Source organism: Mytilus trossulus, chromosome 7 (assembly GCF_036588685.1).
Source record: "Mytilus trossulus isolate FHL-02 chromosome 7, PNRI_Mtr1.1.1.hap1, whole genome shotgun sequence".
Classification (NCBI taxonomy): domain Eukaryota; kingdom Metazoa; phylum Mollusca; class Bivalvia; order Mytilida; family Mytilidae; genus Mytilus; species Mytilus trossulus.
The window spans coordinates 64,520,931-64,538,231 of record NC_086379.1 but is presented as its reverse complement, the minus strand read 5'-3'; the positions used below and the strand labels follow the sequence as shown (position 1 = coordinate 64,538,231).

Here is a 17,301-nt window from a genome sequence, read left to right as displayed (position 1 = left end):
AAAAAAACCAGCTCATTGCAAGACCTTTCACTGATACTGATGGAAAAAACATTAATATTAGACCAATATCAAAGGACAAATTTGATAAAATCTCTTCAATATTAATAGAGTAATATTTAAATTGAATCAATTTCATTTTACAGAACAGATTTAAATCCTGATAAAGACCAAATGACATTTAGTTTGCGGTGCATATAAATTACGTTAAATTTAAGTGCAGCAATAAAGTGCATTATACTCTTGGATAATAACCAATCTGCGGTGTTACATTCAGTAAACATTTATATGTCTAACTACAGCGACCAAATAAACTTCATGTGACACATTTTTTTTATCATGTGGAGGTGTGGGTGTACCATTAAAAGAGATAGTCATTACTTAAATGAATAATTATTTTTGCTATTTTGGCACGAATATGTTAGATATTAAATTAAATGTGTAGGACATCTGCAAATCAGTATAACATAATATTAACTGAAAATGATACCAAGTCTTTGGTAAACAAATTCTGTGTCTGGTTCTTTATGTGTAACAATAGGAAGCTTCATATTTAACTTATAAAGAATATATTAACATCTGCTTAAATTGAAAAAATCTTTTATCAACAATTTGAAGATCTTGATGGCTTGTTTTCTTGAATATTTAATTATGATATCATAATAGTGTTTATCTTAAGTTTTTTGCAATTTGATAGATCTGAATTTATATTTACACTAAGATGTTGTTAAATGAAATTGAACACCCTGCATTTATCATGCATTACAATAACATATGGTCAAATCCCTGTAAGACCCCCTCTTAAATTATGGAAAAGTTTAGAAAACTATCATTCTGAATTGACAATAATATTGGGTGTAAACTTTATTATTAGATACACACAATAGGACTAACACCCTCATTTGTGTATCTAATACTTGTAATTCATATTGAATTTCCTCTGTACCTTTTAACAGGCATATCCATGGGTTAAATAAAGTAACTGTTATTTACAGAAGAAAACAAAATAAGCAATCAGAAAAATTTAATATCTTGTAAAGAAACATTTAACTGCAAAATTTACACCATAAATCAGTTCTTAAATAAACTTTTATCACAGAGATATGTCTCGCCTTTTTGTAATTTTGATTATGAAAATGTTGAAATCAAAATAGCAATACCTTAACATCTTACACAAGTTAATAGACCATGACTGAGGGGGCAGAGGCGTCAAGGCGAGACAAAAACTCTGTTTCACAATAATTCAACTGCAACAATAAATCTCGGCAGAACCACTGGTCATTTTAGAACCAAATTTCATTTAAGGTGTAGCATTAACAACCTTGTAAACAAATCATAATAGCCTTTAATTATGACACTACATAGGTTAGTTCTTGACACAGACTGATGCAGAGTAATATGTTAAACAGATGAATTGGTTATATGATGGTGGATACATTTTTTCAGATTAATTTATAGCTTTTTCATTCAGGACAGTGTTATGTGGTCAACAAATCGTCATAGGTGGCTATTTATTGTAAATTTGCTACGTCAAAAAAGTTCTACTAAATTGTTTGCCTATGAATCAAACTTCATGACTGTGTTAGTAATATGTCCATTGCCAAATATTTCATGTGTTGACAGTCAGTACGCGAATTCTCCTTGGAGAATGTAACTGATAATAAATTATTGGAAACTATATATGCAGTCAAAATATGCTATTTTTCCAAAGGTATTTATATTATTAACTTGTCCTGCTTAGCTAGGGAAAATTATGTAATGATTGGTTATAAAACAGTAAAATCTTCCATTTTAGCTTGTTTCATTTCACGAATAAGCAATAGAAAGAGGCAATCATTTCCATAAAAAAAAATCTTCAGAAATACATGTATCATTTATTTTCTATAAGCAGGTGCTGTCTTATCCTTTAAAATGAAATATACAAATTGGATTTGGGTTATGAAATGTCAAAACACAAGACTCTTAAGTGGCAAAACTAATTGTTTTATGTACTAACAAACATGACATGTCGTAGGTGTAAAACTCCAAACTTTCCCTCCCTTACCCATTAGTATCACAAAGACGTAAATAAATCTGGGATAATATCAATAATATTTACACATGAACTACTTAAAACAAAACAAATACAAGTAATGAGAAATGATGTGTCTTTGAAGTTATTGCCTGCAGCAGGGTGGATATATTTGATAAATTCACTGTCAGCAAAAAGTTTATCTGGTCTTAAATCTATCCTATTTTCTAGTCCAACAGTATAATAATAAATTTATCTATTTATAAGATCTGAATTTGACAAATATCTCTAGATGTCTATCAATGGGAGGTGTCACATCTTTTCCATTTAAGCATGAACAACATATGTAGACTTAATTAACAGCATTACTGAGAAAGTGTTACTATGTTTACTTTAATATATTACAACAAATTATCATTCTTTGTATTCAGAATACATAAAGATAAATAATTTGAAGGATTTTTTTTTACTTTTAATGCTTTTAAAGTTATTCAACTTTTCATCTCATTAACTACAAGCTCACGAAAAAAAATCTTTCTTAATCTTTAGGTTTTTTCTTCTTCTCTCTTTTAGGCTATAAAATGTCTGTATTAAAATGTCCTGATAAGGCCAGACCAATTTCATTATTTTTTCAATTAATTCTATTTGAATCTTTAGAAAAAAATATATATTTTGAAACACTTTTTTCAAATCCATCTGGTATTATGATGTCTGTGACTCAAGGACAACACAGATATGTTGTATGCAACAAGCTAATGAACTAGTATATAGACACTTCAAATAATGCATTCAGCATCAAAAAATGACTTTTCAATGTCTTCTTACAATTAAATATAATTGAAAAGACATCATGTTATCTACCGTACATCAAAATTTTTATTTATAACTTCTGTTCACATAAAATAAAGAATCCCATATCATTTTACCCAAAAGTAGTTCATGTAGGAAATATCTCAACATTATTTAGAAACAATGCAAGCTGTCTATAGAAAGACAGGAAAACAAGTGATAATTTCTAATTCTGAGTGAAAGGGTTCAAATCAAACCAGAATACTGTAAATTCAGAAATTATTGCATGCATTTATTAATGCATTTTTTTCATTTTAGACTAAAATTCTATTTTATTTTTTGCGATATTGTTGTATTCATATAAAAAAAATCAAAATTCAAGTTTTTATTATTGCGATGTAATCCTGTTGAACTGTTTGCAATAATAAAAAAGTCGTTATAATTTATGAATTTACAGTTACCCGAATCCATAAATGTTTTTGTCACTAATTTGCAAATAAAACCTTTATCCGAGGATCAACATCATGCAATAAGAAACAGACTTCTTGCCACAGAAATTGTCAAAGTAAGATATATGGTTCTATACAAACCATAAAATATAGGGGTAATATTAGTAGACTTACCCTTCTGGTAATTCATTAGGATCACTAGGAATCGATGGAGGTATTCCTGAAGCATCAGTATTAACTGGACCGGAGCCTGAACCTCCTCGGTCCCGGGATATCAAACTGATGACAATCTGTCCACGAACATTATCATTATCATCACTGTTATTCCTCTGTAGGTCCAAACGTTGAACTGTAACAGAAATACTTGGTCGTCTATTATTTGGATTTGCACTCCTAATAGGCATAGAAACACACACAGACATTGAAATATTACTATTACTAGTTTGGTACAAGTGTTATTAGTAAATAGATAATTATCCAAAATTCATAAAAATGTCACTTATTATTATTATTTTATAAAAATTCCTTATTTCACATATATGTTTATATTATTTTTCATGGTTGTTTTTTTCAGTGGTGGTAGTTCATTGAATGTGAATGTGTCCTTTATAATATCACAATAATGTCAACATGGTATATGACATGAAGTTTAAAACACTCCCCCTGTCAAACATCTTGTTTAATCCATTTTACCTACACCAAAGTACAAACTGGCCTAGTCCATTAAGTAGTCAGGGGATACACAACACAAAAGTAAGCTATGTCAATATATCTATTGTACAGTATGTATATACTGCTTTATAATTACCAATGTGATTTGTTAATCTTGAGAAAGAGTAAAATTATTTGGATCAAGTGATGAGAATCTTTATTTTTTGACAACATTGCCAACATTTTGCCCTTAATCTGTCAGTAATAGCAACAGTAGCTGTAAATCTGTCTGATGAATCTTTACTATGCATTAAGTAATATAAAGGTAACCTTACGATTCAAGGGCAATAAGTACTACTAAGGAATTACTTTCTAAAATGTATGTAAAAATGTCATAAAAATCAACCATTAAAATTTTAATGTTTAACTGTAAATGATTTTTGTTGGGAAATCGTTCCCCTGTTTGGACCTTCCATTGCATAAATTGATCTACCAGTATATGAATGTAACTCATAACACACATGGTTTACATAATAATATTTACAAATGCTTCCCTCATCAAAGAACAAATCACACCCCAACCGTGACTTACATAATACAGATTTCCTTGACATTTTATCTATCATTTTTTTTTTATCTGATATTCACCAACTAAAGATAGATATTTTGCCATTTATCTAAGGAACTGAATGCTATAAAAACTACTTTATAAGCCATATAAGGTAGTAGGTACATAAATGGATGATCTCTCAGATTTGTAGAAAGATTTAAAGATTTGCATGCAACTGAAGCATGATGAACTATATACATGAATATGGAAAAAAAGGAAGTACAAATGTGTAGATGCACAAAAAGAATGCAAAATTATTCAGCAATTTGACATAAATTAATATTTCTGAAGGCCTTACAAATTCTCTTTAAAATGATGTTATTGCTTCTGAATTTCTCATGTAAACTGATATTGAATTTAATTGGGCCACTGAATTCCTTCTTTTGAGTACACATAGTTGAATCTTATGCTTAAAATGAAAATAACAAGCCAGTGGCAGGTCCAGGTGTGTGGGCCCACAGACTGCCTAAGAAGGGGCCAGTTTTTAAATAATCAACCAATTTTTTTTTCTACTAAAAAGGCCTGGGTCACCCTGGACCAACCCATTAAATTCAAAATCCACCTCTGCATGCATCCTAGGCCTGTACATTCATATTTCAATTTTCTGGATATTTATAAGTTTCTAAATCTCAGAAAGTGTTTTAAAAGCTAAATAAAATCTGTTTTCCTTATTTATATAATATATTTATGCAATTCCACATGTTCTAGTTGCTGACAAACTTTCACTATGTGTCTTGCCTAAAACAAATTTTGTCTCCAGATGGATTTTTGTTTATCTTCATGAAGCATCTGTCCAATTTTCTGTAACAATCCATGAAGATTTATTGGAATTCTTCTTCTTTCATTCTCTAAAAGTCTATATAAACTGTTGACACTGTCTGGCCTGTGTATCATGTAAATAACAAAAGTCAATGGACAAAGAATGAAGGGTCAAGGGAAAAAAAATGTACATGGAATTGAGAAGTGTGCCAGTGGTGATGCAACTGTCTGCCAAAAAAAAGCATTGACCTTCCAAAAGAGGTGCTGACAAAGCAAACTTGAACAATTGTTGACATTTGAAGCAAGACCCAATTGTCTCTCCTCTGTGACTTTATTGACCATGATTTCTATACGAATATTCATCATTCATTAGGTAGTTTTCTTTACTTACATCCAGTGTCTTTCAACTGTTGTATTGCATTGGACATAATACGAACACATCCTAAGAATCCAGCACCAGGTTTCTTGTGGATCTTCTTATGGTTCCATACACTAATAGTTACAGAGTCCTTAGACCCTATATACCTGTAATTATAAAGAAGATATTTTTTTTAATAATGTCAACAACTTGTAGAAGAAGTATGAGAATCTAAATTTATAAACATTTTCAATTAAAATCCTTTCATATTGCATTAAAATGCATTAAAAAAACTTTTTCAGAAATAGCACAAAAAGGATTATCATGTACTGAAGAAAAAGATATCTAGAGTATAATTTTATGACAAATTAGAGTGTGTCCATAGTACATAGATGCCCCATCCCGCATCCACACTATCATTTTCTATGTTCTGTACTAAGTTTCAAGTTAATTGGTCTAAAATTTCATCAAAAACTACCTCGACAAAAAAATTTAACCTGAAGAGGGACAGACGGACAAACAACAGACAAACTCAGGCCAGAAAACATAATGCCCATAAATGGAGCATTAAAATCCTGGCATATACAATCAATCTCAAATTCACAGATAAAACCTTCAACATGGCAAACCTTACTGCAAATTCAAGACAGCCCTTTAAACCTGTTTGAGAAATCATGTTTGGTGTTTTTCTTTTTTATTGATGTTCAAAACTACACAAATTGTGCATCAAAAGCCCATAAATACAGGATGATATCAACATATTAGGTGTTATAGTCAACAAATACACAAACAACATACAGGACATGTACAAGAATTTATCAAGTCACTTAGGCTTGATATGTAGTACAACGTACTGACCAAAATGTTTCAAAATTGTACATAATATTTATTTATAATATACAGGCACGTACACAAAATTTAAACAAGGCAAAAGTAACTATAACATCCTTAAACTGTCATGTAGTTGGTTACCATTACAGATTATGTCTAGGCAAGTAAAACCTAGGTGAAAATTAGAGGTTCAGGGTTTTCCAAGCTAGGCAATACACCAAGAATGTGAAATATTTGACCAAGAAGATTTTTAAGGAATGGTTTAAGACAAATTGTAGTTGTTATAGTATTATTGCTTTACAAGACTTATCCATTTTCAACAAATAAGCAGAATATAAATTTTGCACATTTTTCAATACCTTGCTACTTAATTTTTACAAAACACATATATATATATAATCACCACACCTACGAAATAACAAATATATCTGACTACACTAAAATGCATTTTGTTTAAATTTTAGTGTATTTCTGATTTGTAAGATGTATTTGCTACACAAACTTCAAAATAAATTGCTTAAAACCCAACCTAATGGAACATGTCACCCAAACTTGCAGAGATAAAAATAGCCATTATTGTCATGTAAAAAAATCTATAGTATACTGAATAATAATGTATCAATTAGTGAATATAAGTCACTTATGACTATAATAGTTTTTCTCTGAATATTGAATTCACTAGACAAACAGTAGCTCTTTTTGAATTTACTTTCCAATTCAAAAATACTGCTGACTCTCATAAACTTGTAATCTTGGACAGAAAGGTTCTCAATTTACAATACTCATTCAGGTAAAAATCTAAGGTAACTGACATATTGTTTAACCTGTAGAAAAGAGGATAAATAACACTTGTTCACAATATAAGAGGGGGTGATCCTCCTTTCAGGTATCTTTCGTAAAATAGCACCTTTTTTTTTAAAGAAATTTCAAAAAATACATGTAAAAGTTGTTTTATAGGACAGTAAATCATTAAACATGTATCTATAGGCTTTTAAATGTTGTAAGATAAAGATGATGTAGATAATTCATTATACTTATATCATGTAATTATATTGTTTATTGGGCAAAGAAAAACAACTCTGTTTGAATGTACATCTAATTAAAAATTATATATGGTAGCAGAAATAAAATAGTTTTTCACTAACTCAACCTAGGTCAGTGCCCTGTTTTATAAACAAAAGTATTCCTCTACCTGGATACATAATTGTTTTATTATTCAATTGTTAAATCATATATCAATAATTGTTTTGATATCTATTTCTTTAGATATTATATTACTTTTATATAATTAAACCTTTTATACATCTTTTTTACCAAATCACATGTACAAATGCAGTATAGTCAGTGATTTGCAGACTTTACAATAAACTTTAAAATCTGCCAATGGTGAACCTGAATATGAATTTTATGCCCATTTAAGTTAGATTCTTATCACTTATAGAGATGATTTTAACAGGTCTGACATCAGTTTTACAATCCTGGGCTGGTGGGCCTGTGTTTGAGCACAAAGGAATGACTTGGTATCTAGCAAAATATGCTTATATTTTTTTAAGTCTATATATCACCAAGGTTTTTTTTTCCATACTATATATATATATATATATCAATTCTATATATTTATGATGTGATACCTAATTATATAAGAAAATGGTAACAATTTAGACATTTAATAACACTGGCTATATGACAAAGTCACATAATGTGATATCTTAAAGTACAAATGTAAACAGTTTAACTGCTTTGGTATGTCTTTCAATATTACCAGGTCTTCACCCTTTTTTTTTAAGTATAAATTAGAAATGTTTTATTCTTTTAATTTTCAATTAACTGAAAGTAAGGGGAAACAAGAATGTGTCCATAGTACACTGATGCCCCACTCGCATTATCATTTTCTATGTTCAGTAGACCGTGAAATTGGGGTCAAAACTTTAATTTTGAATTATAATTAGAGAGATCATATCATAGGAAACATGTGTACTAAGTTTCAAGTTGATTGGACTTTAACTTCATCAAAAACTACCTTGACCAAAAACTTTAACCTAAACTTCACACTATCATTTTCTATGTTCAATGGACCATAAAATTGGGGTCAAAACTATAATTTGGCATTAAAATTAGAAAGATCATATCATGGGGAACATGTGTACTAAGTTTCAAGTTGATTGGACTTCAACTTCTTTAAAAACTACCTTGACCAAAAACTTTAACCTGAAGCGAACGGACGCACGGATGCACAGATGGAAGAACGGAGGCACAGACCAGAAAACATGATGCCCCTCTACTATCGTAGGTGGGGCATAAAAAAGTAGAACACATAATAACATTGTTGTACTAAGTTAACTCATTGCATTAAACACATGGTTTTTCCCTTAACTTTTTAACATTAAAATAATAAAAAACTTCAAAAATTTCAAAATAATCAATTATTAAACTGCAAATTTCCTTTTTCCTTTTGATTTAATAATCAATACATATTTGGAACAAATATCACAAGAAAACCTTTGCATTCTTAAATGAATGTTGCAATTATAATTTTAATAATAAATAAGTAACCTCACTAACCAACTGTCAGATCATCTTAATATGAAACACATCATAAACTTCATGTTATTATAGTGTCTCATTAATCACATACCAGAACCATACATGTATTAAACATTAAAACAAAATGCTTAACATCAGTCCTTTTACTTAAAACCATTTAATTTATAATGTAACACTTGTGTATTTACAAAATTTAAGCTCATTTAAATGTGTTACAATAATTTCAAACAAATTGACTGCCTTTGATCATGTTACACTTACTTTACAATGCTTTACATGTATATATATATGAACATAAGTTTTCCTAACCTTGACTTTACATGTATATATTTGATCATAAGTTTGCCTACACTTGAAAAGATTTGATGATTTCCTGTGTATTCTTTAGAAAGTTTTGAAATAGACATTGACACCATTGAAGCTTCATATTTTATTCTATATTCCACCTCAGCTTAACCTACATGCAAATACGAAAAATTTAAATTTGGAGTAATGATTTTGTTTATTTATGGAAGTCCTAAAATTAAATATTTTTAAAATGTCTCCAATTTGAAGAACTAAATGTTAAATCTGTGAACATGAATTAGACCATTTATATTTTTAACATTTCCATTTAAAGTCATTAAATTACACTAAGTATAGTAAATTACAAAAAATAGTCAACATTTGACTCTGCCGGCTAAGAAATAATATACAACATATCCCTTTGCCTAAAAAATCTTAATGATACATGCAGACAGTTAACTATGTGATTATCTAGTTGCAAATAAACAATTTTCTCTTTTTAAAACTTGTGCTCTGTGTTAACCTTTAACTTCCTGTCATATTAAAATGGCAACAAGTCATGGCATGGTCTTGGTTGGGGGCAGAGTGGTCCAAGTAGTGGAATTACTGTCTTGCATGTCAGCAGTGAGGTTATGAGTTAGAATTAATCCCTCACATGGCAGGTATGCATGACTACAATCTTAATTGACTAGGATTGACAGTTTTCCTACTGAAGTTCAGTAAAATTAGTTATTCAGATGAAAATTTGTATTTTGTAAACAAAACCAAAATATCCCTTTCCTCCATGGATTTTTTTTCTTCACATACTTGATTCGCAGAAGGATTTTTTTCAATAAAAAAAATCATCAGGTTAAAAGTATTAATGCATTGTGAAAACGAATATTTCATCAATGAAATTCAAGTCAGATATTCTCATAAATATTCTTTTTATATTGGATACAAACTTTTTTAAGTCTGATGCAGACATTTTGTAGTCAAAGCATTTCGACTGAGGTACTACACAGGCGTCAAAAGGCGTCATTATGGAGTAAAGGGGGTGGTGTCAAAAAGAGTAATTATGGAGGAAAGGGTTAAGCCACAAGACAATCAAATCATTCCATTTGAACATATAGCTATTGCTGGGAATCAGTCTGATATAACACAAATCTTAGCTGTAAATATGTATACATGTACTTCACTTACAATGATGCTTTTCCTAAGTAATAAGTTAAATTTAAACAATTGCCAAAGTGTGTTGTGAGGTTTAATTGGTTGTTTTTATCACTCATGTGCTCCTACCCTTTTGGAATAAATGTTTTTTTATATATATGAAATTGCTACATCCCTATTTTGTAAAATGAACACTAATAATAATATTCACTGTAATCCCTCAAGCATAAAATGTAGTTCCATTATGGCTAAATTATTCTTAAGTGTACATGTAGTACTCAGTAAAAGAATAGTAAATTGAAGATCATACATTTTAGCAAAACCAATTCATCACAAATTAACAACCCTGTGCTGACATATGGAAATCTAGATCACAATAACACTTTCTGTTCACACTCTCAGCTCACCAGTACATTATAGAATTGGTACATTGTATTAATAAAATGCTCTACAGGGAACAGCTTGATACAACTGCAGAGTTCAAACCCAAGTATGGACACAACATTCAAGCTTGATACAGCTCTGAATTTGGATTGTGATTGAATATTTGACACAGAATATGTTTCTAGACACAGAATGAATGTGGTCTAATTAAAGAACTTAATTTTTTAAATTGGGCATTTACCTATTAAGGTCCAATATTCAAAATCTAAATACAAGTTATGATTCAGCATATCAAAGAACCCTAAGAATTATTTTATTTATGAAATCAAACATTGTATTTAAAAACAAGATTTTGATTAAGTCAAGAATATTTTAGGAAGTTTAGAATATTAATTTCTTCTAATAAAATAGACCTTAAAAGTACTTTCAACTTTATAACAACTTTACAAGCACAATATATTTGCCTCATTTACATTGTACTTGTACAAATGACAAAGTATAATAAGTACAAATGTAAGAAGAACAAAATGTGATGAATATACATGCATGCAGTACTAAAACTATTTACGATATAAATGCAAAAATCTTAAATCTAACCAAAACTTACAGGTCATAATGTTGGTTCCATTTTGGATCCAAGGTATTTTTACTTGTATCAGTAGAATGACACTGGCCGGAACCATCCACACTAATTTTAGCAAAGGGATCAGGAAGGCCTGAAATATCAAATTAATACATTATTTGCTGGGAAAAGTAATGATTAAAAACATTTCTATGGTTATTTACATGCAGTCCTATTCAAAATAGGTTGTCAAATCTTATGCTCTTGTGTCCTACATAATACATGTGTAATTTACTATGAATGCATTATTGCATATTTGGATATTGAATTTAAGAAATGTATGGAATGATACAAAAATAAACTGATATAATTATCACAGAGATACATTAACAATGTATATCTTGCCTTTTTGTATTTTTCAATTATGCAAAACTTTTGGTTCACCATAAACTAGACCTAATCAGAAACTGATGCATTGTTGACACCGCTGCTGGAAACAGCATACATACATGTATATATGCTTTTTGACTTTGTCATGGCAAGATGAAAACAATTTGTATTGTTAGGTACAAAAAGTAACATTGTACATCAAAATATAGGAATATAGTTTTATTCTTTATACTGGGAGTGGGAATAATCTTCCCTTTGATTTGAAATATGAATATAAGCAACTCTCATTCACAATACCAAATGATACATTGTACATTTTTGTATATATAAAATAAGATGTATTATTGTCCTATAGTATACACATTACAACTCAATGCTGTCATGATGCTGCATAAAACTAAATATGAACCATTTCTATTTACATAAAGAATTCCACAGAAAAGAAGAGTGACAGCATGTTGCCACATAAAATTTCCTTACATTTGTTGTTTTTTTCGGTTCACAAAATTCCTTTTGTAAATGGTGAACTAATGAGCACTATAGAAAGACTAAATCTTAATAACGGTGAAAGGTTTATTTTGTGTTTATTCACTTTTGTTTTCCATACAACTGACATTTTTACAGTGTCCATGTAATGACAAATTGGTTGATGCATGTATGTAACCAATCAGCCAAATGTGAAAAGACAGTATTTGGACTGATATACTTACGGAAGAAGTCTTTCTTGGCTAAGTTCTTGGCACATAGAACTAAAATAGAAAAAAAACATGTTCTTGTATGATATGTGTACACGTACATATAAATATATAACAGATTTTTTCAATCACTGAGCATACTCATCATGACATGGTACACTGTAGTATAAATTTCAATACCGAAACCCAAACAACCCACAATTTCTACATTTAAGTATCATAAACAGTATGTGAATGGTTAGAAATTATCAATTCTATGTTAATTTGTGTGTAATTAAATTACAATGCCATAAACATAAAATGTAACAGTGATCTTGTTAAAAAAATAATTATAAACTTTAACCATTATTGATAGCAGTTACCCTGCCCAAACTGTGACACAGCAGTCTACACCAAAAACTTTTTCAACTACTAGTCCGAAGACTAATATCCAGACATTTTTCTTATTTGTCCAAACAAAGTTTTGCGAGAACTTACTAGTCCCAATGAACTTTTACTAGCCAGCTGGGGCATCAGACTAGTGGCTAACCGTGCAGACTGCAGCACTTCAAGTATTTTCTCAAGCCATTTGTCAAGAAAAAACAAAATTAATATGGGGACGAAGTCCCCAATAACAGTAGAAAATTCAATAAAAAAAAGGGGAAATTTCCCGAATTTTTCATTGTACTAATGAACTCAAAATCATTTAATTTTATTTATGTCATGTTTTGAAATCCCGGACCTGCGCAGAAATCTACAATGTACTTCCTTTTTCCGGTTTTGTTTGTATGAATCTTTCAGTAAAATATATATTTACCAGCTATTATAAATAGGAAGGAACGCAATATCAATTTCATTTTTATATGAAAAAACGTTACCTAATGAAAGCGTTTCTTTGTTTACATTTCATATGACGTCATTACTTACGCACAACTAAACTCCCTAACAACAGAACCAAAATCGGAAACGTTACGGTATATTTCTGTTTCTTTTTTTAACAAATATTTAAGTTATAGAAAAATAATTCATACAGACTTCGTCCCCATTTACAGGTAATGCCTGCCTCATATTAAGACAACATGAAAAAAACAATTTCTTTTGAAATGATTAAGGTACATTCCCAAGTAAAATCCTCATTAAAGTATTTCCTCGAACAGTGGTACATGTATACTACTGTTGCCTAAATTATGTACCAAATTTGAATTATGTACCAAATTTGTATTATTTCCTGTCAAATTTGTATCTTCCTCATTCTTTTAACAAATAAAAAGCTTGTTAATTCTTTTAAACACAGAGATGCATAAACTTTGAATAAAGATCAGAAGTGGTTGTACTGGAAGTACAATGTAAAATTACCATGCATGTACAATACAGAAAAAGCTTTTTTGTGCAATGCATTCTATCTATTGTTTTCACAGCAATGAAACCAATAAAAAGATAAATCTACAATGTATTTCGAGAGTAAATTGTGACATACTGATTATTCATATAAATTTTTATTTGAAAGTTATCTTTTCAGGAATAAATAATTGAAATTTATGTAGAATTTGACACAACCAGGAAATCAAATATTCCTAGAACAGTTTGGGATTGGTCAGACTTAGTACAAATGTACATGTATACAAAATGTACAATAAAGCTGTAATGTCATCTCATATTTTTACATGTATATTATCATGATTACCTATTGCAAATGTTAAAATTTGGTCAGTGAATGATAACATGATCAGTCTGCACCAAAAACTTTTTCAACTACTAGTCCGAAGACCAATATTTTGACATTTTTCCTTTTGGACCAAACAAAGTTTTGCAAAAACTAACTAGTCCGAACCAAATTTTACTAGTCTGGGGCATCGGACTAGTGGCTAACCATGCAGACTGCATGATTATCAATTATTATATATATTAATCCCCAAATCAAGATTATTGAATATTTTGTTTCATCTATCACAATTTTCATTTAAAAAATAACTTAATAAATTAACCTTTTAACATTGCCAGGTAAATGTAAATAATTATATACAACTCCAATTAAAAAGGACTATCAATTTGAACTTAATCCATATACAAACTTTTGAGGCGTACATGTACATATGGTACTCTGCATTCATAAATCTGCATCTTTGGGAAGTTATTCAACAATTTGTCAATAATATATGTGACATGCACAAGAATAAGAGTTTCAGAATTAAACGAGGGTATGAATGTTTTTGAATTGCTTCATAATTTAAATGTACATGTATAAACTAATAAACTTTTGACACTTATACATTTGTTAAAGTGGTTCCAACTATGCGATTCCATATTACCTTGTCACATGCAAATCTGTCTGAATTCATTATATTCAAAACTGATAAGGCTAAATGTTAAATTAAGAGAACACAATGCCATAAAAGCAATACTGATGTTTCCCATAAAGCGCCATTCATAGCTGGCGAGACAAAAAGTGTTCAAAACCTATTGTAATCGAAAATCAAATTGGAGCATGCTGTCCGATTATTCTCATTAAATGATTGATCAATTGTTTTTTTCAGGATCAGGATTTTCAAGGTGATCCTCAACAATACATTTGGTTAGTAAGATGATGTCGCAACGACCTACCCTGCAATATATCCAGTATGACTCATGTGAATGACAATAATTATCAAGTGATTTGATAAGAACTTATATGCCTATGGGTAATCACAATGTCAAAATTAGGTATCCAACAAAAGCAATGCCAATGAGACTGTAATCAGAAAAACGCAGTTCATAATCATCCTTTGTGGTCAAAGAGAAAGTAAAAGGGGTTTTCAGTCCTTACTTGTTGTCAAATATAGTTTTTCACTGATGATGGTAATGTGCATCATTTTAAGAGTGGTCTCAACAAATGAAGCCGTCAAATTATAATGTATCTGAATTTACATATATATAGACCGTAATTCTTTCTTTAAATAGTTGGTACACTCAACAATACCACTGTAATGATGATATTAATTGCTACTGGATTCCTCAAGGCAGCCATTTTTCTTTGGAGTACAATGGGTCATCGACAAATACCGTTTGGTTTCGTTCTTACAGACGAGTAATTTGTGAAATAAGGTGTACCTGTTAAACGAATTTTCATAGTAGATGTTCCATGTCGCCTAGATCCGTTACTAGCCATGGCTAGATATCGAGATCATGATATATTTTCTGTCATTTTCATCCCCATTCATTTAAACAGAAAGCAAAATATTGTATGCAAATGAGTCTGAAACTGACAACTTCCGGTAGCGACAAAGAGGCCATTAAAAGGATTACTGTCGCCAAAGATAAGAGGGGTAGTTTAAGGGGGAATTACTAAGTCTTGCGTCCGGTATTTAACTAAACAACTGTTTCATAAAATGGTATTATGTTAATTGTATTCAAATTGAATTATGCAAGAGATTATGATACTTTAAGATACAACCTAGTATCTGGTTTCTTAATTTGAGATGACATATTTAACAGTTTTAAAAGTAAATTTTAAATGTCGGCTGGTATCATTTCTGTATATGAATTTACACCAATAAAATTATTTGATTTGATGATTTGATTTGATTTATTTATATTTCAAATAAAGTGTCCATTTTTTTCAGAGACAAAATGTTATGTTATGGTATTTAAATTAATATTGTATTTCACGGTCTAAAGTGACGGAGTCAAAAAAAAATATCGAAAAAATATTTTTTCTTAGTTATTAAAAACAAGGATTTGTATAGTCAGTTACACAAATCCTTGGTTAACACTAGAAAAAAACAGATCGACTCGATACGCTCGGCAGTATCTTTACAATATTTTACAATTACACCCCGTTTCGATCACAGTCATGCACTTGTAAAAAAAAATCTTATATACGTACGTTAGTGTTATTTCAAGGAGTAAATATACAGGAACATATATATACCTTGAAATAACACTAACGTATATAACAATTTTTTCCCCAAGTGAATGTGACTGTACTACGTAAAATTTTGTAAAGATACTGCAGAGCGGCGTAGCGAGTCGATATGTTTTTTTCTCTCTAGTTTTAACTACAGGAACATATATAAGTTGACTTTAGATATACTGTTCCCTAAAATACAGGAAATTTTTCCAGAGACAAGTGCTTGTAGTTTGAACTGACCTTGCAGATCTTCCTATAGTCTATTTCAGTTCTATTCCAAAACCGTACTTTTATGGAGTCATCGGCGTATATGTGAGCCAAAATTTGTTCCTGTGAAAAAAGTTCCAGTGGACCTAATTTCACAGGTAATATGTTCTGGGAGAACTTTTTACACAGACAATTTCTATATAATTTGTTCCATCTATGTGAAATAAGTTCCACACTTTACCTGGTGAAATAAGTTCTGGGTTGGTGAAATTTGTTCCTTACCTAGTGAAATAAGTTCCATGTTTGTGAGATTTGTTCCTTACCTGGTGAAATAAGTTCTGGATTTGTGAGATTTGTTCCTCACCTGGTGAAATAAGTTCCTTGTCTATGAAATATGTTCCACTGGTTAAACAAGTTATCTGATATACTGAGCACTTGTCATCAGTCAGTTTAAAGTCATTATAAAAAACATGTATTTATAATCTGTATTATATTGATAATGTAATAAATAAACTTGACGTGTAAACATCCAATTTGGATCATGCGGAGTTCAGCAAAAGTTAAATAACATACTCAATTAATAATACTAAAAATGACAATTATGAACTAGGAAAGAGTAGAATAAGAAATAATAATAAAAGTCATTCCCCCAAAAAAGGTATCATAGTTAAAGATGAACATTTGCACTTTTTAAAAAAGGACAAAGTGACTGATCAATTATTTTAAAGGACAAAGAAACAAAAGACACACTCTTTTAAAACTGTG

The 17,301-nt window shown here is 30.0% G+C and overlaps 1 protein-coding gene across 1 annotated transcript in view; it reads right to left on the bottom strand.

The window, feature by feature from the left end:
* The window catches only part of LOC134725565 (E3 ubiquitin-protein ligase SMURF2-like), a 37,301-nt gene extending 21,575 nt beyond the window's left edge, over positions 1–15,726 (bottom strand). Inside the window, exons 1-5 of the mRNA XM_063589494.1 lie at positions 15,531–15,726; positions 12,480–12,518; positions 11,425–11,533; positions 5,658–5,791; positions 3,421–3,595 (exon numbers count right to left, since the gene is read on the bottom strand). Of these exons, the coding sequence (XP_063445564.1) occupies positions 3,421–3,595; positions 5,658–5,791; positions 11,425–11,533; positions 12,480–12,518; positions 15,531–15,588 (515 nt within the window). The 5' untranslated portion in view covers positions 15,589–15,726. The remainder of the gene's footprint in view (positions 1–3,420; positions 3,596–5,657; positions 5,792–11,424; positions 11,534–12,479; positions 12,519–15,530) is intronic.
* Between the last annotated feature and the right edge of the window lie 1,575 nt (positions 15,727–17,301).